The sequence below is a fragment of the Heteronotia binoei genome, chromosome 3, assembly GCF_032191835.1.
Source record: "Heteronotia binoei isolate CCM8104 ecotype False Entrance Well chromosome 3, APGP_CSIRO_Hbin_v1, whole genome shotgun sequence".
Classification (NCBI taxonomy): Eukaryota; Metazoa; Chordata; class Lepidosauria; order Squamata; family Gekkonidae; genus Heteronotia; species Heteronotia binoei.
The window spans coordinates 112,577,275-112,604,439 of record NC_083225.1 but is presented as its reverse complement, the minus strand read 5'-3'; the positions used below and the strand labels follow the sequence as shown (position 1 = coordinate 112,604,439).

Sequence of the window (27,165 nt, the reverse complement as noted above, 5' to 3'; positions counted from 1 at the left end):
ACCTTGGCTCCTCGGCAGGCAGGCGACCTCGGAGTTGGTCGATGTGTCGCCTCAGGAGATGTCCACCCTCCAAGGTCACTGCATAGGAGACCGGTCCGGTGACGTGGTCCACCTTTCCAGGGAGCCAGGCGGGGCCAGTGGTGGCATAGTTCCATGCCCACACTGTCTCACCTGGGTAGAACCCTCTGGGGGCTTTAAGGTGTTCTGGTGCCGGTCGCCTGTCTGGGGCTCGGTCAGGGTGCAGCTTGTCCAGCAGGGTGCTGATCCGGTGGCCCATGAGGAGTTCTGCTGGACTGTGACCAGTGGAGGAGGTGGGTGTGGTCCGGTAGGCCATTAGGAAACACGGCAAGTCTTTTGGCCAGTCTGAGGGGCCCAGACGGTTCAAGGCCTTCTTTGCCGTGCGCACCATCCGCTCTGCCTGGCCGTTGGTGGCTGGATGAAACGGGGCAGAGCGAATGTGCCTGATGAGGTTCCTGGCCAAGAAGTCCTGGAACACTGCGGACGTGAATGCTGTGCCGTTGTCGGTGACGATGGTCTCCGGCAAACCGTGGGTTGCAAAGATGGCCCTCAGAGCCCTGATGGTCACCTGCGACGATGGCGAGGGCACCTGGACCACCTCCAACCACTTGGAGTATGAATCCACTAGTATGAGTAGAGTCCGCCCATGGAAGGGGCCAGCAAAGTCCATATGCAGTCTTGACCAGGGGTTTTTGGTGGATTCCCATGATTGCACTGGGCCACGTGGGGGGTCAGGCCTTGACACCTGGCACGTCGGGCACCTTTTAACCCAAGCCTCAATTTCTGCATCGAGGCCGGGCCACCAGACATAGCTCCGTGCGAGAGCCTTCATGCGGACTATGCCCGGGTGTGCCTCGTGCAGGGCTCTCAGCACTTGGTCTTGCAAGGGTTTGGGGATGACGACTCTGTTGCCCCATAGTAGGTAGCCTTTGTGCGTGGATAGTTCGTCTTTCTGGGCTGCAAACGGAGTAAATTCCGGCCCAGTCGAGCCCTTGGGCCACCCCCTCCCCACCCAGTCCAAGACACGGGAGAGGACTGGATCACGAGTGGAGCGGGCAGCAACGTCGCGGGCGAGCAATGGCCTGTCTGGAAGCATGTCCATCAGCAGGATCTGATGAGCCGGGGCTGGATCGGGATCCACGTCAGGCAAGGGCAAGCAGCTCAGGGCGTCAGCATGGCCCATTGCCTTGCCCGGGCGATGCACTAGGGTGTAAGTGTAGCCGTCTAAAAAAATGGACCAACGGAGGACCCGTGGGGACAACACCTGAGGGGTCTGCCGGTCCGATGCAAAGAGGCCCAAGAGGGGTTTGTGGTCCGTATAGAGGGTAAAGGGCCGGCCGTAGATGTAATCATGAAATTTTTTACGCTGGCCACGACTGCCAACCCTTCTTTGTCGATTTGGGCGTAGTTCCGCTCCGCCAACGAGAGGGTCCGTGAGTAATACGCGATAGGGACTTCGGTCCCATCAGGGAGTTGGTGGCCCAAAACTGCCCCCACGCCATAAGGGGATGCGTCGCATGCAAGGACCAAGGGCAGGGTCTCGTCGAAATGGGCAAGGACGGAGTTGGACATCAGGAGGCCCTTGATATCCTGGAAGGCTTTAGCGTGCTGGTGGCCCCACGCCCAGGTTCGGTTCTTGTCTAGAAGCCGGTGCAGGGGTTCGGCCACCGCTGCCTTGTGGGGGAGAAAAGCATGATAAAAGTTTAGGAGGCCGAGGAAGGCCTGGAGTTCTTGCTTGTTGGTGGGCGCTGGAGCATCTCTGATGGCACGCAGCTTGGCGTCGGAGGGGTGGACCCCCTGGGCATCGATGGAGAACCCCAGGAATTCCACCCAATCCACGCCCAGGAGGCACTTCTCCCGTTTGACCTTGAGGCCGGCTGTTTCAAAATGTTGTAGGACTCCTCTAAGGCAGGCGGCGAATTCTTCAGGCGAGGCTGCCGCGATCAGCACATCATCGAAGAATGGAGTGACTCCGGGGAGTCCTTTTAAAAGAGAGTCCATGAGTTCCTGGAACAACCCCGGAGCCACACTCACACCAAATTGCAACCTCTTTACTCTAAAGGCCCTCCGGTGGGTCACAATTGTTTGGGCGTTGGCCGTGGCCTCATCCACCAGCAGCTGTTGGTAAGCTTGGGCCAAGTCCAACTTGCCGAAAATTTTTGCGCCGGCTAGGGTGGCTAGAACATGGCTGACGATGGGCACAGGATATGCGTGGGCCTGAAGAGCCTTGTTGAGGGTGCACTTATAGTCTGCACAAATCCGCACCTCCCCACTGGGCTTGACTGGAGTCACGATGGAAGTTTCCCAGGTTGCGTGGGTGACAGGCTCTAGTTTTCCCTGCGCAATCAGTTTATCCAGTTCCTCCTCAATTTTAGGCTTGAGCGCGAATGGAACTCGCCGCGCTTTAAGCCTAATAGGCCGCACTGTGGGGTCAAGGTGTAGTGTAACCGGGGGACCCGTGTAGCAGCCCAAGGTGCCATCGAAAACGGCCGGGAACTCTTTGCAAACCTTGTTAAAGTCCACTCCGCCAGTCTTATTGACCCCCCTGATCTCTAGTCCCAGGGGCTTGAACCAGTCGAGACCCAAAAGGTTTGTAAGGTGGTTCTTGACCACTAGCACTTGTAGCTGGCCCTTGAACCCCTTGTATTGGACTGGGACCGGGCCCACTCCCAAGATAGGCACCTTATTCTTCTGGAAGTCCATTAAGGTAAACCCCGGGTCCCTGAGACGAGGCCTCAGCCTGATGGGAATTTTAAAAAATGTCTCTGCCACTATAATAGATGATGCTGACCGAGAGTCCACCTCCATTTGGCAGGGCACCCCCCCGATCTCTACATTGACCCGGAGGTCAGCTGGAAAAAACTTGCTGACTATCCCCGGACCAAGAGAGGTGAAGTTGCAATGCACCCGCAATCGGGCCTTCTCCTCTGTGGCCCCGAGCTTATGGAACCAACTTCCAGAGGAAATGCGGGCCCTGCGGGATCTTGAACAATTCCGCAGGGCCTGCAAGACTTTCCTCTTCCGACTGGCTTTCGATGATGTAGAAAATTAAGTACTAATGATACCGCCATCATAATAAAGAACAAATAGCAATAGCATTAGCACTTTTATAACTGTAATTAATTTTAAATCTATTAGAATTTTAATGTTGAATGTAACCTTGTTTTTATACAATGGAATGTTACTGTTACTGTTAGCCGCCCTGAGCCTGCCCCGGCGGGGAGGGCGGGATATAAATAAAATTATCTAATCTAATCTAATCTAATCTAATCATTTTGGAGGGCCTGACTGGCGAGGGTAGGTACTGTACCGCCTATTGGTGGGCGTGGAGAGCGTCGATCTCGAAGTCTGGCTGGCCTTCGGAGTGCGCAGATCTTTGTGGGATGCGTGCTCTGGATTTGGATCTGCAGGTGCAGGCGATGTGGCCTTCCTTGTTGCAGAGTCAACAGGTGGCATTCCGGAATTGGCAGGTCTTCCGCTCGTGCTGGCCCCTGCAACTTGCACATGCAGGTGGTGTCTTGTGTCTCATGCCTTGTGGGATGTGGGTGGTCTTCCTTCCTGCTGAACGACAGCCGGTTTGTAGAGCTCTGTCCTCGTCCGAGTCCTCCGTAGATGGTTCAGGGTTGATCTGGTGTGCCGCAGCCTGTCTTGTCGGCCGTGGCTCTGCTGATCTGCCCTTCTCCCAGCTGGTGGCCACGTCGATTGCCTTTGTTAGGTCGCAATCGGAGAGGGACAGGAGTTTCCGCACTAGTTTTTCGTCCCTCAAGCCCCATACAAACTGGTCAGGAAGGGCTTCGTTGAGGTCTGCGAAACTGCATTGGCTTGCCACCCGGCGCAGGCTTGTTAAGAACGCCATGGCAGTTTCGCCTGCCTTCTGTGTCCTTCGTCGGAAGTCCCAGTGCCGGGTGAGCTTGGTTGGCTGGGGCTGGAAATACTTCTCCAGAGCACTGATGACGTCGTCCACCGGCGCCTCTGAGAGCTTCCTGGGTTGGAGAAGAGCCCTGGCTAAGTCCACGGTCTCCATGCCACACGTAGTGATAAGCAGAGCTCTCTGCATGGTAGTCTCTGTAATCTTCCAGAAGGTCAGGTATGACTGGAAGCCTTCAACCCACGAGTCCCACAGCTCGGGGCGATCGATGCTAAAGGGCTGTAGGAGGTTGGCTGGAGCCTCCATTCTTGGCAGCGCGTCTGGGCGGCTTGCGAGCTGGGGTGTGCACAGAGCGGAGGTGCGGACCCAGATGGCTTGGATTTAGCCGCCTTTCCGTGTTCCTGGTTCTGTTGCTGGTTCTTACTGGCATCCCACCTTCGTCGCCAATGTAATGTACTGGGATCGGCACAGTAAGAGACCAGAGTCGGAGAGTGATTTCAGCCAGCTTTACTTCAGGAAGACACACACAGACTGAGCTCTGTTCAAACTTCCCGCTCTTTTATACAATTCTTCCCCCCTTCTGATTGGTCCTTAACTATCTACATGGATTGGCTATTTACAGGGCCCTAAGGGCCTATCAGGGTACAGTATGAGCCTGGATGTTGATTGGCTACTTATGTTTCAATCCTTCCCCTGATTGGGCACGCTTAGGCCTTCTCTGGAACCCTGGTGTGGAGTTCCAGCTCTGGCTTGTTCGGCTTCCCTCCAAAAGTAACAGTTCCCTCCAAAAGTAACAGTTCTCCCATTTGAGCCTAGGACACAACATGTTCCTTGAATTCCATCTGATGCTCTCCAGATATAGTTAGAATGAGTTCCATATCAGCTCTCTAGAGAGCTGTAGAATTCTTTTTGAAAAAGAGAATATAAATGAATAGCCTAATAGCCTAATTACAAGCCATTTTTGAATCATAATATGATTAATGCTAAAATAAAGAGGAACTACTGCTAAATTTTGAATATGTTGATAATTTTATTATTCTCTTACTGTGTAACTTAACAAATACAAGGATAGATCATGCAAAATTGTTATTTTGAACTGCCTTTGGTTGAAGACTAGATATTAAGAGAACACCTGTGCTAGTAATGCATGTTCAGCTTTGGGTAGATGGACTGCAGAAAACCTCCCCCCAAAAGTAGAAAAATAGAGATGTGCAGGTTAATTTAACATATTATATAATGCCCCTTTCTCTTATAAAATATCCTTGAGAGACTTAGTAGGTGTCTATACATATTATCATAAATTCCATATACACTTGTTTGTATGAGTACCATAGTATCATTGTTTATTGGAAGCACCAGTAGTATCACTTCAAGTTTCAGAAGAAAGCCACAGGAAGTGTCATAGACCAGTTCTTTAGTATATTCAAGATCAAATGGCAAACAAAAAAGCTATTTTATGTAGTTACTTTCTAATAAATACTATTGAAGAATGATCATAGATGATATGAAATATATCTGTCATCTCTTGACCCTTAAATGTCACCCCTGTTAAATATAATGAGGTTGCTATTCTTCACTTAAATTATTCTTCAGTTATGAACAACTATCCAAATATTTATTTTTTTAATAGCATTATCCCACATATTAGTGAAGAATTTCAGGAAAAAATGTTGACAATTTAAATGCCAATAACTTCATGACTCATTGTATTATCAGCAATTTTAGCTGTGTTGAAACACATGAAGGTGCAATATACTGAATTAGACCCTTGGTCCATCAAAGTCAGCATTTGTCTATTTATACTGGCAGCAAATCTTCAGGGTCTCAGGCAGAGAGAGTTATTTCACATCACCTACAGCCAGATCCTTTAACTGGAAAGTAGAGGATTGAAACTGGGGCCTTCTGCATTCTAAGCAGATGCTCTACTACTGAGTCACAGCCCCTCTCCTTAATGTGTCCAAACATTTATTTACCACGTGGTCCCTGGAAAAAAAATCAAATATTGATAATGTGTTACAATATCTCAGAAATCCTACTCACTGTAATATATGTTTAACACATTGAAGTGCCTTGCAAATCTTTAGAGGAAAAGGAGATCTAAGAATATGTTAAATAAGTCTCAAGGTTTTAATCATCTGTCTTATCTTAAAGGCTGTTTCAGACATTTGTTCCCTTAGTTATAAAGGCTTAGTTCTTGAAAGTCAGATTAAGGTTCTGTATCTGGGCTGCATCCCTGATATTGCAACAGGGTCTCCATTATTGAAGCTTATACCATTTTAAAAATTACTATGTAAAAAATTGTCAGAATGAAGATTTCTAACCTTACATTCTTCCTAATACACTACTTCTCTATGGGAATTTTTTTTTTTACTGTTTCAGTGAAAATTCAAATGTGACTACAAACCTTTAGTCTCTAGTAACATTGGTGTACTACTTTAAAATGGTAGGCCAATGTTATCTATAGTGATATTGTTCGGGCCATTAAACGGCCTGTTTGTTATCTAATGACATAAACAGACTGGCCAGCTGAAGTATCTTCTTCATGCTATTCATTTGACGTCTACTAAAAGCTATAGCCCTATCCAGCTTGTATCCATGCTCATAGCTGGTTCTGCTCCTCAGTCTCCTATTCTGGTTATTGTTCTGGTAATCTGTGCCCGTTCAATCTTTCCCTCTCTGGATGATTTATTGTATCAAGGTGGGAGCCATGTATTAACAGACTCAATCCCTAGTTCTTCATATGGAGGAGACATTATTCACATGACAAATCTGACATGAGGACTGATTTGCGTAACAATAATGATATTTCAAGTGTTTACTAGAGACAAGTACAACATATTTTAAGCATATACTTATAATTTAAATGAAACTAACTTCATCCATAGTTAGTATGCTATGATGCATAAAACAATAATGCATTATTGAGTATTTCATTTTTTTCTTTAGTATTATAATGTTTAAGCTAATATCCAAATAGTGAAATAATATCCAAAATGGGGATTGTGGCTGGGGACCACCTGGTGACTCCCATCTCTTACTGCTGGTGCCCTAAAAGCTGGTGGGAGAAAAATGGTGGGAAATGGACTGCCCTAGCTAACTCAACAAAGCTTGAGATACGGAGAGTTCTGCACTACAAGGACTGAAGCAGGTTTGGAAATTTTGAATAAATCTGCTGTGAATATTGTCTCTATTTGGTTATAAATTGTTAATTAAATGAAAAAATATCAACAATCCAGGATTCAGGCAACACAGAAAATATGTAAAAAAAAAAATTAAAATCCATGGCCAGTTAGTTTTGCCAACTCAGTGTTGGGGAATTCCTGGAGATTTTGGGATGAGTCTGTGGTTTAAGGTCTCAAGCAAATAATGTCTGAGAGTCCATTCTCCAGAACTGTCATTTGCTCTGGAGATCAGTTGTACTTCTGTGAGATCTTCAGGTAGGAGTGTGTATTACAAAATTCCTAAGCCAAAGATATAAATGAAAATTATTGACTCACATTGTTATAGTGATTTCCCAGAATGGGAATACAAATCTAGGATTCTTGGGAATTAACTCTCCTCCCCAAATTATCTATGTGCTCTCCTCCAGTTCAGGTGCTTTCCAGCAAAACAGCATGCCTTTGTATTTTTATTTGATTCTGCAATGGCATATCCTCCATAGGGGCTCATAGAAATGGAATGGTGCAATTTTATTGAAACCTGAAGCTTTTTAGAGGACAGGCAGCACTAGCACCCCTGAAATTTTGATGTCATGGAGTAAAATCTCCATAACATCTAGGAATGTTTTAATCATTGATTGGTTTTAATGTGAATTTAATGTGAATTTATTGTTTTATTATTGTGTTGTTCACCTTAAATGTTGTTAGCCGCCCTGAGCCTGCTTCAGCGGGGGAGGGCGGGATACAAATAAAATTTTACATTACATTACATTACATAAAAGGACAGGTCCTCTTGTGGATCAAAAACTGGCTGAGTAATAGGAAGCAGAGGGTGAGTATAAATGGGCAGTCTTCACACTGGAGGACGGCAAGCAGTGGGGTGCCGTAGGGTTCGGTACTGGGTCCCATGCTTTTTAACTTGTTCATAAATGATTTAGAGTTGGGAGTGAGCAGTGAAGTGGCCAAGTTTGCGGATGACACTAAATTGTTCAGGGTGGTGAGAACCAGAGAGGATTGTGAGGAACTCCAAAGGGATCTGTTGAGGCTGGGTGAGTGGGCGTCAACGTGGCAGATGCGGTTCAATGTGGCCAAGTGCAAAGTAATGCACATTGGGGCCAAGAATGCCAGCTACAAATACAAGTTGATGGGGTATGAACTGGCAGAGACTGACCAAGAGAGAGATCTTGGGGTCGTGGTAGAAGATAACTCACTGAAAATGTCAAGACAGTGTGCGTTTGCAATAAAAAAGGTCAACGCCATGCTGGGAATTATTAGGAAGGGAATTGAAAACAAATCAGCCAGTATCATAATGCCCCTGTATAAATCGATGGTGCGGTCTGATTTGGAGTACTGTGTGCAGTTCTGGTCGCCGCACCTCAAAAAGAATATTATAGCATTGGAGAAAGTCCAGAAAAGGGCAACTAGAATGATTAAAGGGCTGGAACACTTTCCCTATGAAGAAACGTTGAAACACTTGGGACTCTTTAGCTTGGAGAAATGTCGACTGTGGGGTGACATGATAGAGGTTTACAAGATAATGCATGGGATGGAGAAAGTAGAGAAAGAAGTACTTTTCTCCCTTTCTCACAATACAAGAACTCATGGGCATTCGATGAAATTGCTGAGCAGACAGGTTAAAACGGATAAAAGGAAGTACTTCTTCACCCAAAGGGTGATTAACATGTGGAATTCACTGCCACAGGAGGTGGTGGTGGCCACAAGCATAGACACCTTCAAGAGGGGTTTAGATAAAAATATGGAGCAGAGGTCCATCAGTGGCTATTAGCCACAGTGTGTGTATGTATGTATATATATATAAAAAATTGCCACTGTGTGACACAGAGTGTTGGACTGGATGGGCCATTGGCCTGATCTAACATGGCTTCTCTTATGTTCTTATGATGTAATATATTGAAAAACAGCTACTCCAGCTACCCTCATCCCCCATATGGAATAATGACAAAGATTCTTCTTTCATTCCATCTTTGTGGACCCCTTTTTTCTCTCCAAATAGGATAGCTGGGAGATCCTTTTTGGGGGGTCCCATAGAATTGGATACCTTCTGATTCACTTGGACTTTGGATTTCTTTTAGGGGGACAGGCAGCAGTAGCAACACTGCAATTTTGATGTCATTTGGTGTAAAACAATCATTTCAGCCCTTCCAATAGTTCCTCTTTCCTCATTTTGTAAAAGAAAGCAAATCACATACCACATACTTTTATGAAATGCTCCAAAACAGTCATAATGCAACTATTGACAATGCAGGAAAGTAGTTATTTATTTAGCAGTTTTTATGCCACCTCTCCAGGGAATCTGTCTGAGGCAGCATATAAACATTATAAAAACAACAAAAAAGATGAAATAAAATACAGCATTGGGAACCCAGCTTCAGCATTTCCCCCAAAAAAGCTTCAAATAGCAGTTTTCAGAAAGTTCACCAAATGATGGTAAGAAAATCTCGTTATTAAAAGCCTGGGTGGACAGAAATGTGATTAACAGAGAGCAGCATAGGTGTTAAGTGAGCCTCAAGAGGAAGGGTATTCCGTAAGTAATGTACAACGACTGAATAAGCCTTGTCTTTGGCTGCCACTTGCCTAGGATTTTCAATTTAAAATTAGGAAATTCCTGGAGATTTGAGGGTGGAGCCTGGGAAAGGGAGATTTTGGGGAAGGGGGGCTTAAAAGGGATATGATGCCACAGTGTCCATCCTCCAAAACTGTCATTTTCTTAAGGGGAACTGTTCTCTGTAGTCTAGGCATAAGGTGTAAGTCCAGGACAACCTCCAGATGGAGGTTGACAGCCCTATACCCATCTTTCACAAGAACTTTAAATAAGCCATGTTGGATCAGACCAGTGGTCCATCCAGCCCAAATTCTGTGTCACAAAACCCATATGCCTTGAGGAGGTCCACCAGCAAGGCCGGCACTCCAGAAGCTGTCTCACTGTTGCCCACCCAAATACCAAGAATACAGAGCATCACTGCCCCAGACATAGTGTCCCATCCATACCTAGTGGCTAATAGCCATTGATGGACCTCTGCTCCATATGTTCATCTAATCCCCTCTTGAAGTTGTCTGTGCTTGTAGCCATCACCACCACTTCTTGTGGCAGTGAATTCTATGTGTTAATTACTCTTCAGATGAAGTACTTCCTTTTATCTGTTCTAAGCCTACTGTTCATTAATTTCATTGAGTTCCCACAAGTTCCTGTATTGTGAGAAAAGGAGAAAGGTATTTCTTTCTTTGCCTTCTCTATCCCATACATAACTTTGTAAACCTCTATCATGTCACCAGGCATGCAAGTCACCATGAGGTCAGTATGCAGGCTGTCACCCATCAATCTACATGATTAAGGATCAAATCACCAATTACCAAAAAAAACCCCCCCAAAAAAACACCTCCCTCTCTGCCCAGGGATGGTTTGTTCATGTGGAAGAAGGGCCGGCGTGTGGGAGTAAGCCAAGTAGGTGACCGCCTAAGGGCCAAGAGGCGCCCCTCTCCCACTGTGGCTGCTTCCCGAGTTGCCAAGGCTTGGAAAGCCTCGGCAAGGTCAGGAAGACAGCGGGCATGCTCAGAGCCAGCTCTGAGCATGCTCGCTGGCACTCCATCCTGCCTCGGCAAAGTCAGAGCGTGGCAGCGAGCACACTCAGAGTCAGAGCCTCTGAAAGTGCCCACTGTCTTTTTGACCTTGGTGGGGTCGACCTTAGGAGGTCGGGGGATGTCTGGCCCTCTCCCAATTCAGAGGGAGCTGGGAAGAGGTCTTTCCAGCTCCCTTTGAAGTGGGAGAAGGCCAAGAACAGGGGTGGGCCATGCGCGTGCGACCCGATGATGTCACTTCCAGTAACGTCATTGGGCTGCGCGTGCTCTGAGCACGCGAAAATAAAACTTGGAGCGGGGGTGGAGGTACAGGTTTTTGCTTGGGGTGCTGGAACCCCAAGCGCCGGGCCTGTGTGGAAGGATTTCCTGTTTATGTGGATTTGTTTAAAAGTCTGCTTATCTTATTAGAGATGTGAAGAGATTAGTGCCCTAGTTTCCTAACCCTGCTGCTGAACTCACATGTCTACAAAACTTGTCTGTTTATTCCCTCATTCCAGATACTGAATGCAAGGACACCAAGAGCAGGCTTTTAAAGAGAAACTTTAATAGAATAAGATAGATAGAAAGAGAGAGAGAGAGAAAGATAAGATAAGACAAATCCCATCTACTGTGGTATTCCTAGTATAGATGGTTTTCAAGGCAGGTGGTGTTCAGAGACAGTTTGCATCTTCCTGCCTTTGTGCAGGAACCCTAGAGTTCCTTGGTGGCCTCCTATCCAAGTACTAACCACAGCTGACTATGCTATGTTTCCAAGATCTGATGAGATTGGGCTAACCTGGTCCTTTCAGGTAATGTCCCAGTATGAATAGGGACCTGACAATTCTACTTGCCCACTGGAATCATATCTAGTTCTTTTTATTATTATTATTTAGCTCTGTTTAAGGCTGAAAAAATTATAGACTAACTAGCACACCTCAATGGAATTATTTTTCCAATTCCTGAATACTGTCTTAGTTTCTAGAAGGTAAATTTAAGAATGCTCCTGGAAAGGTTAAGGGTTTTATAAGGACATTATTTGTGTTGGGTTAATAATGCCAAAGCCCACTTGAAAATCTAATTAGAATATCAGATTACAGTGTTCTCAGACATTACGAAGAAAATTGATACAAGCTTCAACTAAGATGCAATTTCTATATTAAACCTCATTAAATTAAGTTCTATAGGAATGGTGAATTGTTATCAGGATTATTTTTGTAACACTATACATCATCGAATAGCTGTATATAAATTCACTAAGAACTGCTATTGCTTACAATAAAGTATCTTCATATCATACTATTTCATCATAGTATGAGATAATTACACATGGGAATACTATTTGATTCTTATTTGTATATGCTCAGTTCTTACAATTGCCTCCTGAAATGCTTGCACTAAGAGCCATAATAAGAAGGTACAGTAAATTAAAAGGCACATTTAACAGCAAATTTCAAATTAAAATGAATCCCCTTTCAATTTTAATTAGTTATTTTAAGGCCTCTATAAATGTTAATGGATTACCATTTGATTTGGAAATGTAGTTGTGGCTTTAAAGTGTTATTTGAGCAATCACAACAAAATCCTAAACATTAATTATTATTAATTTTATTCAAAAACCAAATTAGTTTACAAAAGATAAATTTATGCAAATTAGGCATGTGTATAAATTAACAATAAAGAATTTATTAAAATTGAACAAATAATTTATATCAGAATAATAGTTTGTATATTATCTATATACTGTTCATACCTTATAACTTAAAATACAGCTATGCTGATCTATTTGCAAATTATTTTTCATATAATAATAAGACAAATAATAATAATAATATAATAATAAAATATAATAAAATTTTATTTATACCCCGCCCTCCCCACCGAGGTAGGCTCAGGGCGGCTGTTCCCATCTCCAAGAAGGGAAAAAAGGAAGGAATCTGGGTAACCACTAATCTGCCAGCTTGATGTCTATACCTGAAAAAATAAGAACAAATAAACAGCCAGTCCTTGAACATTTAAAAAGGATGGCTGTGATCACTAAGATCCAGTTGGTGTTTCTCAAGATCAAACCATGTCAAGCTAACCTAATTCTCCCCCCCCCCCAGCATGTTACTACCTTACTGGATCAGGAAATTATGTAGACATAGCTAATCTTGATTTCAGTAAAACTTTTGATAACAATATTGATAAAATTCTTGTTGACAAGTTGGTAAGATTGGTTTAGATTATTGTTAGGTGGGACTGCAACTGGTTGACAGATTGCACCCAAATAGTGCTTGTTAATGGTTCCTCATCCTTTTGGAGAGAAGTGACAAGTGGAATACCTAAAGGATCTGTCCTGGAACCTGTTTTGTTCAACATCTTTATAAATGATTTGGATGAAGAAACAGAGGAAATGCTTATTAAATTTGCAGATGATAATAAATTGTGAAGGACAGCAAATAAAGTAGAAGACAGAGTCAGGATTCAGGATGATCTCAACAGGCTGGATACTGGGCTAAAACAAATAAAATGAATTTTAACAGGGATAGATGTAAAATTCTGTGTTTAGGTAGGAAAAATTCAATGCATAGTTATAGGATGGGGGAGACTTGTCTTGGAAGTAGTATGTGCGAAAAGAATCCAGAGGGCTTAGCTAAAAACACAAAACAATTTGGGCTGTATCAATAGAAGTAAAGTGTCCACATCATGCAAAATGATGTTTTCTCTTTGCTCTGCTCTAGTAAGGCCTCTCCTGGAGTAATGTGTTCAGTTTGGGGCACCACAATTTAAGAAGGATATAGACAAGCTGAAACATGTCCAGAGAAGGGCAATAAAGATGGTAAGAAGTCTGGAGACCAAGTCCTGTGAGGAAAGCCTGAAGGAGCTGGGTATGTTTAGCCTGGAGAGGAGATGACTGAGGTGATATGATCACCATCTTCAAGTACTTGAAGGGATGTCATATAGAGGATTGTGTGAAGTTGGGGGGGTTTTGTTGCCCCAGAAGGGCAAACCAGAACTAAGCATCAAGAAGGACCTCCTGACAGAGTGGTTCCTCAGTGGAACAAGCTTTCTTGGGAGGTAGTAGGCTCTTCTTCTTTGGAGGTGTTTAAATGGAAACCAGATGGCCATCTGTTAACTTATACAGATCATGAGAAGGAAGGTAGGAATGGGTTCATAATTAGTTTTCATAACCCTTCTTACATGCCCAGGGAAATGGTATTCACCACTTCAGGGTCAGGCAGCAATTTTTCTTCAGTTCAGTTGGGTCAGGGATCTTGGAGAGGGTTGTTAGTTAGCTGTCTTCTAGGTGTGGAACAGATATCACTGGGGTGCATGGGGAGGTATTTGTGATTTTCCAGGTTTGTTTTATTCACGATCAGATTTATTTTACTCACACATTTTTACAAACGACAGTGTACAATAGCAGCGTTCCAATTGACAAAGTAATCTACAGAGATATACTACAAGGATGGTGAGTAACAAGTCTGAGTAAACATATTCATTTGCTTGTATTATTTGATACTGTATTTTCAAACATTACTGGTTCTATTGTAGAAAGTGCTGAAGAATTTTTGGCGACAGATGTAAATAACCAAATGTGGCAAAAAGTTTTCAGCCATTTTTGGACAATGACTGAAATTAACCCCTGAGAAATAACAAAGTTTGAAATGGAACTATATATAGTTAATTACATCTGTTGGGCAATACTCCCTCTAAGCTGTGAAGTCTTGTGAGCAAAAATTCTACTTTATGAGTTACTGACATTCTATTTGTGAGCTACTGCAGAAATTAATTTGCTCTGGGGCCATTTTTCCTGAGCTAAGACAAAAATGTGTGAGCCAGAAGCTTAAAAACTGTGAGCTAGCTTATACTAACTCAGCTTAGAGGAAACACTGTTGTTGGGTTTATTATGTATGATCTTCAGGGTCCAGTGGAAGAGCTTGTTGGTTATTGTTATAAAGTTTATTTTTGTATTATATTTTGGGATGTTGTATGTCATATAAGAGTAATATACAAACACATAAATTTGATATATAAAATAAAAAGACAAAATATATTAATATATTAAAAAGATTTTAAAAATACACTTTAGTGGCATTATTTAGTTGTATTGTGACATAGGGATTTTTTGTTTTGTTTTCTTAGCTTGCTCACTTCCCTTGTGGTTCCAGTTTTTTCTAGCCATAACCACACATAATGTCCACTACTTTTGCACCAGGTAGGCAAGTCATCATGTGCTTAGTACACAGGTTTGCAACACATCCATCTACATGCTTAAGGATCAAATCACCAACTACCAAAAGCTTCTCTCCTTTCCTCAACAAAGATGGTTCCCTAGTATGAAAGGATGCCTGTTAACCAACTGTTGTTATGAGGACTTATATTACTAGTGTTCCTGTCTGGCCTATAGGAGTTGTTAGGACTGAGCTTGGGAACTCAGGAACAATGGGCAGTAGGATCCAAATCCCTGCCGCTCTGCTCCAATCATGGGTCCCCAGCTGGTTTGAATTATCCAATGGTGTCCTAGCACGGGAACCTTGACTTGTATATAGTAGGCCCCATTGGCCCAGTTCATCAGTCTTCTTAATTACTGGTTATCATGCTGTAACTCAATAAAGAGTTATGATCACTGCAACTGTGTTTCCTCCATGCATTGAACCAACTATGTTCCTTCTGAGGGAACATTCCCCCTTTCTTCAGCTTGGCAGACTTTTCCCCTTGACCCTCATGCTCTCTGACAAAAGCATGGCTGCCATTATCAGAGTGAAACATATTTAACAAGTCTCAAGAATCTTATCTGGGTGCCTGACAGTATTTGCTTCTCCAGGTCAGCCACCTTGGCCTCAAGGGTACAAACTCCCTGAAAACCAGATAGTCATACATGTTACATTCAGTGCAATATACTGGATAGTCCCCAACACTCTGTCCCTGGCTGGCATTTAACCTTCCTATTTTTTTTAAATATATCCTTTTAATAAAGTTCCTATTTATGTAGATTTGCTTGAGGAAAATGTGCTTACTCTTTTAAAAACATGGAGAGACTAGTGCCCTCTCTTCCTCACCCTGCTGCTGAAATTGCATGCGTGCTAAATTTGCCTGTTTATTCCCTTGTACCAGACACTTTGTCACTGAACGTGGGAGACTGGTACTGGAGCAGGGTCTGCTACTTCACAGAGCTGGGGCCTGCTTGTATGTGTTCTAAATAAAAAGCATAGGCCAAGGCTCCACACCCCACTGGAACCAATCATGCTAAGTGGGAGCTAATTAATAAAAGAGGATGAATGAATCAACTTCTGGTTGATTAACAATAGGTATTGCTGAAAGGGGAAGCTCAGACAAGAGCTCCTCTCCTTCCCATGCTGCCTTTTACATCAAATGCTAAATTAATGCAAATTTAATTTCAAATATTAATTTAGCCGTTCTGTGCTTGGATTTAAGGGGACTTTAGCTGAATAGCCCCAGCAGTTACAGGAAGTATCTAACTACTTGTTTTCTTATGGGGAACCCCGCCCTTCTTTAAGGAATGTAAAAATATTCCTAAAATTTTAAATTTAGTGTAAAAATGGACAACCCCCCTCTCGTTTTTTAAACACTGTTTTTTTTTTAAAACCCTAGCTGCATATATTATATTTGCTTTTTGTTTTTCTTGATCTATTACAAAAATCTGCCTGAGGTTTAGTCTTATCTGTGAAATCACTATGCCTAGCCTCTGGTATTAGCAGTTTAATCTATAGAGGTAATAAAGTTTAAAGGTCATATTAGAGTGTAAACCAACCCTGTGACATCAGTTCAAAGCCACACATGAAATGCAGATGAATGTGTCCACATATAGTGAGGGAAATATGTGTGTGCTGTAGGAGGTACTCAAACAAGCCACATGTTGTTTGGGGCTGGTCAGTACACAGGCTGTCTTCTTTATGCTTCACTCCCTTCTATGGGGGGCAGGGCCAATGGGCCAGGATGGATCTTTTTCTAGGGCTATTTTTTCTTCTCTGCATGCCCCTGTAACTCTTTTCACCTAAACGAACTTTTTAACTTACTCTGTAATAGTGGAATGGGGAGATAATGATTTGGTCATTTTTAGGGTATTAAATAACATATTTAAATCAAAATTGTCATCCAGTGCATATGAAATGGAAGGAGTTTCATAGGGATGTGGACTGTGACATACTGAAGCTATTGAAAATTAACTTTCCTGGAGGGAGGTTACTGAAACCATCTTCTCATGGTTTCCTGAATGGTTGCTTATCAGCACCCTATTAACTTAGCTTTATTTCAGGGGACCCAAACCTTTTAAAGCCTGGTGCCCCTGCCCCAATATTTTTTAAAAAGAAATCTGTACAAACAATCAAATCTTCAATGGCCAGTTAGAAGCCTTGCTCGGGAAAGCTCCACATGGCCCTGTCCAATTTCTAAAAACACTTGGCGGTGCCAGGAAAGATGCCAGCAGATGCTTATAATACCCACAGGCACCACATTAGGGACCTCTCCTTGATATAATATCTAGCCTTACTGATCAATTCACACTTCAGTGACAAGCTGATCAATAATAGTCATTTCTTTAAAAGATGATTACACACTATGGAAACAAAATCCAGCAGTGAAGCATTATGAAGAAATATAGTCAATTTTTTAGGTGAAATGTTTAGTTGAGTGACAGTAGAAGTATGATATTAAATTGGGTTTACATTGTTATTGGAGTGGCTCTGGGCTAAATGTGGTTTGTTTAGTTGTTGGCCAGGTCACTTTACAAAGTGTGGCATACCTTTGAACTAAACTATTAACAATTGAAGGCCATGATTTAAGAATTGGCTGGCACACATTCATATTGTACAAAGTGGAAGGACACAAATATTTTAAAAATCACCTAATAAGGAAGTCACTAATTACAATGTGGGGAAAAAATAAGGGGAGTACTATATAATAAGATTCCGAACTGGGTGGCTCCGTTGGAGGCTTTTACACAGCCACACTTGTCAGTCCATGAGGTCCCAATAAGATATAAAGATCTGCTGGACAATGATGGGGCACTGAGGTCTAGTAATGGACTGCTGGCCCTGAATTTTACTTTAGACTGGTGGAGGATGGCACAATTAAAATCAAGATACAACAAGGACAAAGAAAAAGGGTTTTATGTACAAGACTGCACGTTTGATAAGCTCTTTTTAGAGGATGATGTAAAATTGATCAGTAAAATCTAGAACTACCTCCTCCAGTTAGAAATGCAGGACAAGGTGGTTAAGGAGGTTATGATCAAATGGGCCAGGAATATAGGGCATAGTATCCAATTGGAACAGTGGTCCAAGATTTGGGATACAAATATAAAGATTACAGGGAACATCATTTAAAGAGAACATATATATGTCACTATTATGTGTAAAGAGACAGCTTATAGCATGTGCTGCAGAGCAGAAAGTAGATCTGAAGGCTTAGATGATCTACCTGACAGCAGGTGGCTGGCTGCCAGAGGAATTACATCAGCCAGCAGAGTCAGCATGACACAGCAAGTTGCTGATTGGCTGTCCCATGTATAAATGTACAGAGTAACTGTGGTGATTGTGGGTTAAAGGAGTTGGAGTGCAGCGGAGCATATTGTCAGTCAGGAGAGTGAGTGGTATTGTAAATAAATGTATATAGTGGTTTTACAGCTACTGTGTACAGCCTTCATTCTTGCATCGCTAAGAATCACCCTCTTGGTCTCTGAGCGCATCGACAATATAAATCATATACCAGTGGCATATGACACTGGCTAAACTAGCAAAAATGTACCCAGGCCTATCAAACAAATGCTGGAAGTGTGAGAATAACACGGAAACATTCTTTCATGTATAGTGGTCCTGCAAAAAAAAGGTTTTCTGATCAAAAGTCCATGAAATACTCCAAAAATGTTAAAAACTGTTATCCCTTTCAAGCCAGAGCTTTTCCTTTTAAACCTGTTTCCGGGTAAAATGGGAAAACTGAAAAACATTTGATAATTCCTGTTAATACTGCTGCGAGGATATTGTTGGCAGAACAGTGGAAATGATAAGAGCTGCCAACAATTGATGATCTTATTGTAAAAATAATCGATATAGTGAAGATGGATATTCTTTCTAATATATTAAGACTTAAACCTGAGAAATATGTAAATAAGAACTGGATTTTATTTTATGATTGGTTAACAAAGTGTTGAAATGTTAAAAATGGTACTGGACAAACAAGAATTCTGCCAATTAAGATTTACTATTTATCTTACTGAATTATTATTACTTATTTTTTCCCTTCTGTATTGGGTTGTAAGTAACATGAACGCTATTTTTACCACACTCTCCACCTTTATGTTTTAATGTTTGTTTATATCGGTTATGCCTATGTTTTGTGTTTGTATGAATAAACTGGAAAACATTGGGAAAAAAATATTGTGACTTCCGGGCTATGTTGTCTTGCTAGCAGGTGGATTTGCGAGCTCTCCTGCTTGCGACTCCCCATCATCGGGCAGGGGGAGGGGTGTCACAGATCTGACACCCCCCCCCCCCAAGAGACCCTGGGGGGGTCTCTTAGGCATGGGGCTTTCACAGTGGAATGGGGGTGCAACAGCTGTTGCTCCTGTTCCTTCTGTGTGCTCTGAAGCTCTTCCCATCGCAACCACTAATACAGCAACAAGAGATGAACGCTCTACTGCTTGCCTTTCTTTTCTCTAACAAGCTTTTGATCTATCATCCCTCTATCTCAAGCACAACAATTCTGCAATGCAAGTAAGTTTGCTTTCAATTGCTAAAGGCTAATGGGTCTTTTTTATATTGTAATAACTTAGTAGTTCAAAGGAAGGGGAAGAGTTCGATATCTCTAATTTCCCTATGAATGAGACCGTGGAAAGTCAAAGAACTTCTTTAAACACTGGAAACAATTTGAATTAATTGGAATATGGACATTTAAATCGACCCAGATCATAATTGGATATTTGTTAAAGAGACTATTATTTGGCTGCAATACAGTCTGAACAAAATGAACTCCCACTGGGGGGAGTGTTTTTTATCAAACTGCTGTTTATATTCTTCTTTGGCCTTTTTCAAGTTTTCTTGGATCACCCCCTGCCCCGCCCGATCCAATTCGAACAGATGGACGGGTCAGTAATGAAAGGGGAACCATGCACCGAAGAAACCCAAGCGGTGCCGGTAGGGACCAATGACCATTGGGGGATAGAAGTGTTCGTAGTGGCACCTTCCTCCTCATTTGACCTGGTGGTAGAGGCGGGCTGCCTAGCGAGGCACCAACCAGACATACAGTGGGAAGCCCAAATAGTGCGCTTCCCGGACTGGCGGTGTGAGCACCACCACTGGCGGGAGGACTGGGGGCCCAAAGCCCCGCCGCAAAACGAACGGCTGTGCCTAACCATAGAGGAGGTACGATCGATCCTTAGGGAGTATCGGGATCTAAAAAAGGCATTTAGCGAGCAGGAAGCGGATGAGCTACCCCCACACCGCCGACCGATTGCGCCATCGAGCTAATACCGGGGCAGGAGCTGCCGAAAGCTAAGCTCTACTCGATGGGCTGGGCGGAGAAGGCGGAACTAAAAAAGTTCATAGACAAAAACTTGAGACAGGGTTTCATCCGGCCGGCTACAGCCCCCCATGCCGCCCCCGTGCTATTCCGAAAGAAGGATGGTAGTTTGAGACTTTGCACAGATTTTCGCGGGATAAACGGGATTTCCATGTCGAATGCCTACCCGATCCCGCTGATAAAAGATCTGCTAAGCACAGTGGCGGAGGGCAAAGTATTCACAAAACTCGACCTCCGCGATGCATACTTCCGGGTCCGGATCAAGGAGGGGGACGAGTGGAAAACGGCGTTCAACACGCCGATGGGACAGTTCGAGTACTTGGTGATGCCGTTCGGGCTGCAAGGGGTGCCAGGAGTGTTTATGAACTTTATCAATGAAGTACTGAGGGAATATTTGTATAAGGGGGTGGTGGTTTACCTGGATGACATCATTATTTATTCGAAAGATCTCGAATCGCACGTGCCGTTGGTCAGAAAAGTGCTAACTACCTTGTACCAGAACAAATTGCATGCTAAATTGACCAAGTGTGAGTTCCACAAGTCGGAGCTGGATTACCTGGGCTTTAGAGTGTCGGGGGAGGGACTAGCGATGGATCCCGCGAAAATACAAGCCGTCTTAGACTGGGAACCGCCCCGAACCCGACGGCCGCTACAATCATTCCTCGGGTTCGCAAATTTTTACTGCGGGTTCATCAAAGGGTTCGCCCAGGTCATGCTACCCCTCACCGAGCTCCTCAAAACAAAAGGGAAAGGGGAGGAGGCGAAAAAACCTGGGGCGTGCCTCCCCTGGTCCCCCGAGTGCCAGCGCGCCTTTGACGAACTGAAAAGGTTGTTCACCAGTGAACCGGTGTTGGCCCACCCCAATGAACTAAAACCGTTCGTAGTGCAATGTGACGGCTCCGACGTCGCGGTGGGGGCAATATTAATGCAACGGGATGATGAGGGGGGGCTCCGACCTTGTGCGTACATTTCCCACAAGTTTTCAAACGAGCAGAGGAACTGGTCCGTGTGGGACAAAGAGGCTTTTGCGGTCACGTTCGCCCTCAAAACCTGGTGATCATGGCTGGAGGGAGCCCGGGTCCTGTTCGAAATCTGGACGGACCACAAAAACCTGGAGGCGCTAACCGGTCGACGTAAATTAACCACCAAACAAATAAGATGGGCGGGGTTCTTCGCCAAATTTGACTTTGTGCTAAAACACATCCCCGGCACCAAGAATTTTTTGGCCGACGCGCTCTCGCGCATGCCCCAACATGACAGCCAGAGGGAAGAAGTGATAGATTCCCTTGTTCCCCCCACCCAGGTAGCGGGTGGAGTCACCACCAGATCAGGGAAGAAGACAGGGATCCCAGAGCCGAGAGAAAAGGAATGCTTCGTGGCCGAAACGGAGGCGGAGGGAGGGGAGCGGCCCGAAGGAGTAGAGAAGGGAGAAGGGGGGCTCTGGTACCGCAACGGGAAGATCTATGTACCAAAAAGCCTACGGGGGGAAGTGCTAGAACAGTTTCACTCAAACCGCCTAGCGGGGCACTTCGGCTACGTAAAGACGCTGAATTTGATCACCCGGCAGTTTTGGTGGCCACAACTGAAAAGAGATGTGTCAGAGTTTGTAAGCTCCTGCCCGACGTGTATCATGGCCAAGCGAAGGGGGGGGGGAAACCGCCCGGTCACCTAATACCTTTGCTAACTGCGACCCGGCCGTGGGCGGTGGTTTTGATGGACTTTATAGTCGAACTACCTCCCTCCCAGGGGAAAACGGTGATACTAGTGGTGGTGGACACTTTCTCTAAACAGGCGCACTTCATCCCGTGCAAGCAATTACCCACCGCCAAGAAGTTAGCCCATCTATTCTTTAATCACGTGGTCCGCCTCCACTCGTTCCCAGATAAGGTCATTAGTGACCGCGGGCCACAGTTCGTTGCCAACTTCTGGCGGGAGTTTTGCAAAATCACGGGGATAGAGCAGGGGCTCAGCTCAGCCTACCACCCACAAACGGACGGACAGACGGAGAGGGTGAACGGGCTTCTCGAGCAGTACCTTAGGTGCTACATCAACTTTCAGCAGTCAAACTGGGTGGAACTGCTGGCCTTTGCCGAATACGGGTATAACAACAGCCTGCACAGCTCCACAAAATCCTCCCTGTTCCAAATAGTGAATGGTTATGAGGGCAAGCCCTTCCCCCATCTCCCATTACCCGCGGGGGGGCCCAAGCCGACCTCTTGTCAACAATGGTGGGAGGGGATCCAGCAGGGGTGGGGGGTGATCCAAGAAAACTTGGAAAAGGCCAAAGAAGAATATAAATGGCAGTTTGATAAAAAAACACTCCCCCCAGTGGGAGTTCAGGGAAGGAGAGAAAGTCTTTCTGTCAACCAAGAACCTTCCCCTGCCTCAGGCCTGCCGGAAGCTGGCCTACAAGTATTTGGGCCCGTTTAAAATAAAACGAGTGATTAATAGCGTGACGGTGGAGTTGGAGCTGCCAAAATTGTTGAGTAAGATCCACCCTGTTTTTCATTGCAGCCTTCTTCGCAAAGATCCTGGGGCTACGTCCTGGCACCCTCGTCCTCCCGAGCCACCTCCTACGCGAGTGAAGGGCCAGAGCCACCATGAGGTGCAGGAGATCCTGGACTCCAGGGTCCAGCGGAGGGTGCTGTACTACTTAATCCGATGGAAGTACTTTCCCCCGAGCTGTGACGAGTGGGTCAAAGCTAGCGATGTATCAGCTCCACAATTGCTTAAGAAATTCCACCTACTGTACCCACACAAGCCCAGGGCGAGAGCTTAGGGGGGGCAGTATGTCAGAACTTGTAACTTTCCTATATGCTGTTAGCCTGTGTGACTCCATATTGTAACCAGACACTAACCCATGCAACCTTGCTTCAGCCACTAACCAACATTCTTATGCATTTCAAACAAACTGTGATCACTGAAGGGTGACAGATAGCCTCTGGTCAACATCTGCAGGTGCCCCTTTGAAGCCGGGCCGGTCAGGCTTTCTCAGCAGGACTCCATCCTCCCTTACTGATAACAGACCCTGAGAAACAGACAGTTGTCTCTAGCCGTGTGAAAGATCGTTTTATTGTTGTCACCATAACCGAATAAAATGTAACCAATGCTAACTTTCGGTATCAGTGTTATCCTGTACCTTCAGCTCTGTAGTTCTCAATAAACGCCTATACTTTTGTAACAAAGTCTTGGGCCTCGGTTGGAGTTCTTCCAGTTCTGACAATACCTGTTAGAGGGATTTTTCCTTGTTGTCTGATCTGAAAGTCATATGTTAACATCTAAAACTTCAGTTGGAGGAGACTGAGAAAGACGAGCTGTCTGGGACTCTGAGCTACTGTTTAATCAGGATTAATGAACTGAGTTTGCTGACAGAGAAAAATGGCTATAAAAAAGACATTTTGAACAGTTTAAAATCTCTGAGGCAAGATCTTGGTTTATTGGCTGATTTGGTTAAAAAACAAATGGCAGCTTTTTTGCTGAAAGCTAGCGAAACCTCAAATCTACATGAGCAGAGTGCTAAAGCGAACCTGGTGATGTCTGTGGAATCGAAATGGGAGACTGAGCTGTTGGGAAATCAACAAAAGAAAATTAAATGGAATCTTGTGGCACATTTAAAAAGAGGACTGGAAATGGAGACTGACTCAAGCTAGGTTGAGAGGAACAAAAGCTGTGGAATTTTTCTTATCTTCTTCGAGAAGGATGACTGCTTTAAGAAGTGAGAAGATGTATTTCAACCAGAAAATCATTATGTGGAAATCTTTCAGAAAGAAGACTCCTGAATTAGACTTTTCTCAGTGGATAGCTGGACATGGACTTCGTAAGAAATTCTGATATGTGAAATTAGAAGGTTAAGTGAAACTTCTTTTTTTTTTCCTTTAGTTTTTGTTTGCTTTGGGGCTATAATAAACTGTCTTGCTTAAAACAATATGGATTTAAAAGTTAAAGGGCTAAAAAGTTTTTGAAAAGACTTTTATGTAAAAATAGTCTTTTTAGATTAATTCTTAAGAAGGCAGATAACGTAATTTCTTGACAAATTACTGAACTTGTTTTCAATAGATAATGATATTAGTTTCTATGTTTGTTATAGATATGGGTAATTTTACAAGTTAATCTATAACTCAGGAGATTAATTTCTTTCTAGTCAGAAGGGTTCCCTGAAATGTTTTATTTTGGCTTGTTAGGTAGGTAACGCTCAATAAGAACAGGTTTGAGATCTTCATTTTTAGGTCATAAACAGTTGTTTTTCCTAGCCCAATAGGGATATAAGAAGTGGATTAATTGTTAAAAAGGTAGACAATACAGATGTTATGTAAACTGCCAGATTTGTTTTTGTTAATAATGTCTCTCAGGAGAAACTGTTTATATTGAAATAGACATAATACCAAGTTGTATTTCCTTTTAGTTTTTTTATGGATAAAGATATGATTTTTTCGTGTCTCTGCTAATGAGGATAGTGATAAACTGATAACTTAGGTTGTGGGTTTGTTTAACAAGGTTAAGCCAAAGTAATACGTTTTGTGCTGAGACTGCTCTGACTTGTTCAGATTTATATGTGTTGAAGAAGAACTGTTTAGACTTGTATTGCAAATAATAGTTTGGTAAAAATGTTTTATAATGAAAGATAAAGATAGCAAAATATATGGAGAATTTTATACTTGCAGGTAGAATGAATTGGATATTTTATTTGGAGGTAGACTTAAAATCGACATACTTGTATTTTTCCTTTCCCCCCCCCCACCTTTCCCATTCTGTATATGCCCTCCCCCCCCCTTTTTTTTTGTATCTGGGCTTATGCTTTTTCTTTTGTACTTAAAACCAATAAAAATTATAAAACTAGAAAAAAAATTATTGTGTTCTGGGGCCATTTTTTCTGAGCTAAGACAAAAGTGTGTGAGCTGGAGGCTAAAAATTTGTGAGCTAGCTTTGAGTGAACACTGATTCCGTTATAGTGTTTTACCATCTGAACATTTTTAAGTTGCATTGCCTAAGTGCTTAGATAATACAGTATTTTTAACATCTGGTTTATGTTTGTAAATCATTTTGTAGATTTTGTCCAACAGTGGCAGCACAGTTTGGAAAATGAACAAAAATCAACTGTGCCAACAAAACCCAAGTCTTTAGTAATTTAAATATACAAATTTATATAGAAACTTCTCAATTCAAGCGATAAACTATTTCAAAGGAAATCCCACACATATACAGTCCAAAATAGTCCATTCTGATAGGTCGACCTGAGGAAATTCGCAACTCCAAAGGGGTAAAGATTGCTAGCTTGAACCACATTCCACTATAGATAACTTTTTCGAAAGCCGAATGATAAACCTGGAAAACACAATATGACAGCAAACAGCAAACAACACAAAAATTAACCCCCCCTCTAGCAAATTACAGGTCAAATACCTTAACACATCATTCTGTCACACTCTTATCAATGCCCATTCTTAACTTCTTAAAGATGGCTTACCAAAACACCCTACCGTCTGCTATAAAAGGCAGATGACAGCTGTTGCCTGTTAAACAAGTTAAAGGGGACCTCAGCAAAACATACATAATTTTACTACCAGAACCAACAATTTTTTAAATAAAACATGACAGTTGCATTGATTTAAACAAAATGGTACAATTGTATTCAAACGATGGATCCACTTAGCTTCACACTGGAGTAAAGTTTTTTTTAATATTACCCCCTCTGTACAGAACACTTTCTATTTTCTGAATTACAAAGAATCTCAATGTTTCTATATCATGGCCTGTCTCAGCATTATGTTGAACAAGAGGAACACTAGAAATTTGATGGCAGACCCTGGAAATGTGTTCCAAGACCCTCGTTTTCACAGCTCTACGTGAACATCCAATATACATTTTTGAGCACTCCCCACAAATTAAAGCATAGATAATACCTTTTGAATCACAGTTTGTAAAACTAGTCAAATTTACAGTCACATTGCTAATTGGATCAATATATGATTTCAAAGGTAAGGAATATTTACATGCTTTGCAACCTTTATTAAGAGACTTGTTTGAAAATTTATTAAGAGACTTGTATGAAAATCTGGATTTGGCGACTGAGGGTGTTGGCGTGGCCCATCGCCTTTCCTGGGCAGTACTGGAGAAAATACTGGTACCCCACAAGGAAAATGGACCACTGCAAAACCCTTGGGGAAAGCATTTATGGCATCTGGTGGTCAGGGGCAAACAGACCCAGGAGGGGCTTGTGGTCTGACAAGATGGTGAAGACTGGCTATACAGAAAGTCATGAATTTTTTTTACTCACGGCACAATAGCCAAGTCCTCCTTGTCAATTTATGCATAATTGCACTCCGGATTTTGCAGCATCCTAGAATAGTAGGCCACTCAAACCTGGAGGCCGACCGGTTGCATGAGGGCCAAGATGGTGCCCAACCAATAGGGGGAAGCGTCATAGGCCAAAATGACTGGCGGCTGCTTATCGAAGTGTGCAAGCAAGATGTTAGAAGTTAGAAGTCAGAATGTCCTTTACTGCCTGAAAGGCAGCGGCTTGCCAGTGACCCCACACCCACAGCACCCTCTTGTCCAGGATTCTATGTAAGGGCTTTGCTACTGCCACCTTATGGGGGAGGAAGGTGTGGTAAAAATTTAGGAGGACGAGGAACATCTGTAACTCCGCCTTGTTGGTGGGGGCCAGTGCATCACAGATAGCCCTAATTTTGTCCTTTGCTGGGTAGATTCTGCTCGTGTCCATTGTGTAACCAAGAAATGGTGGAAACCCCCAGCTTGCACTTGTCACATTTCACCTTTAACTCTGCCCCACCAAAACGCTTGCAACACAGCCCGGAGGCAGGAGGCAAATTCTTCTTCTGTGGCTGTGGCTATCAGCACATCATTGAAGAACAGCTGGACCATGAGGATGGCTTTAAGGAGGGAGTCCATTAAGTTCTGGAAGATGCATGGGGTCACACTGATGCTGAACTGCGGCCGCTTGACCTGGAAAGTCCCCTTGTGTGTTACAGTGGTTTGGGCCTTTGTAGTAGCGGTGTTGACTAGGAT

At 43.5% G+C, this 27,165-nt stretch overlaps 1 protein-coding gene across 1 annotated transcript; it reads right to left on the bottom strand.

The window, feature by feature from the left end:
- Positions 1 to 415: 415 nt before the first annotated feature.
- Positions 416 to 20,079, bottom strand: LOC132569090 (uncharacterized protein K02A2.6-like; the record flags this gene model as incomplete). The annotated part of the gene is made up of 2 exons (XM_060235272.1): positions 20,061 to 20,079; positions 416 to 975 (listed from the first exon to the last, which is right to left on the bottom strand). Coding segments are annotated over exons 1-2 (579 nt in total), but the record flags the coding sequence as incomplete, so codon positions are not given.
- Between the last annotated feature and the right edge of the window lie 7,086 nt (positions 20,080 to 27,165).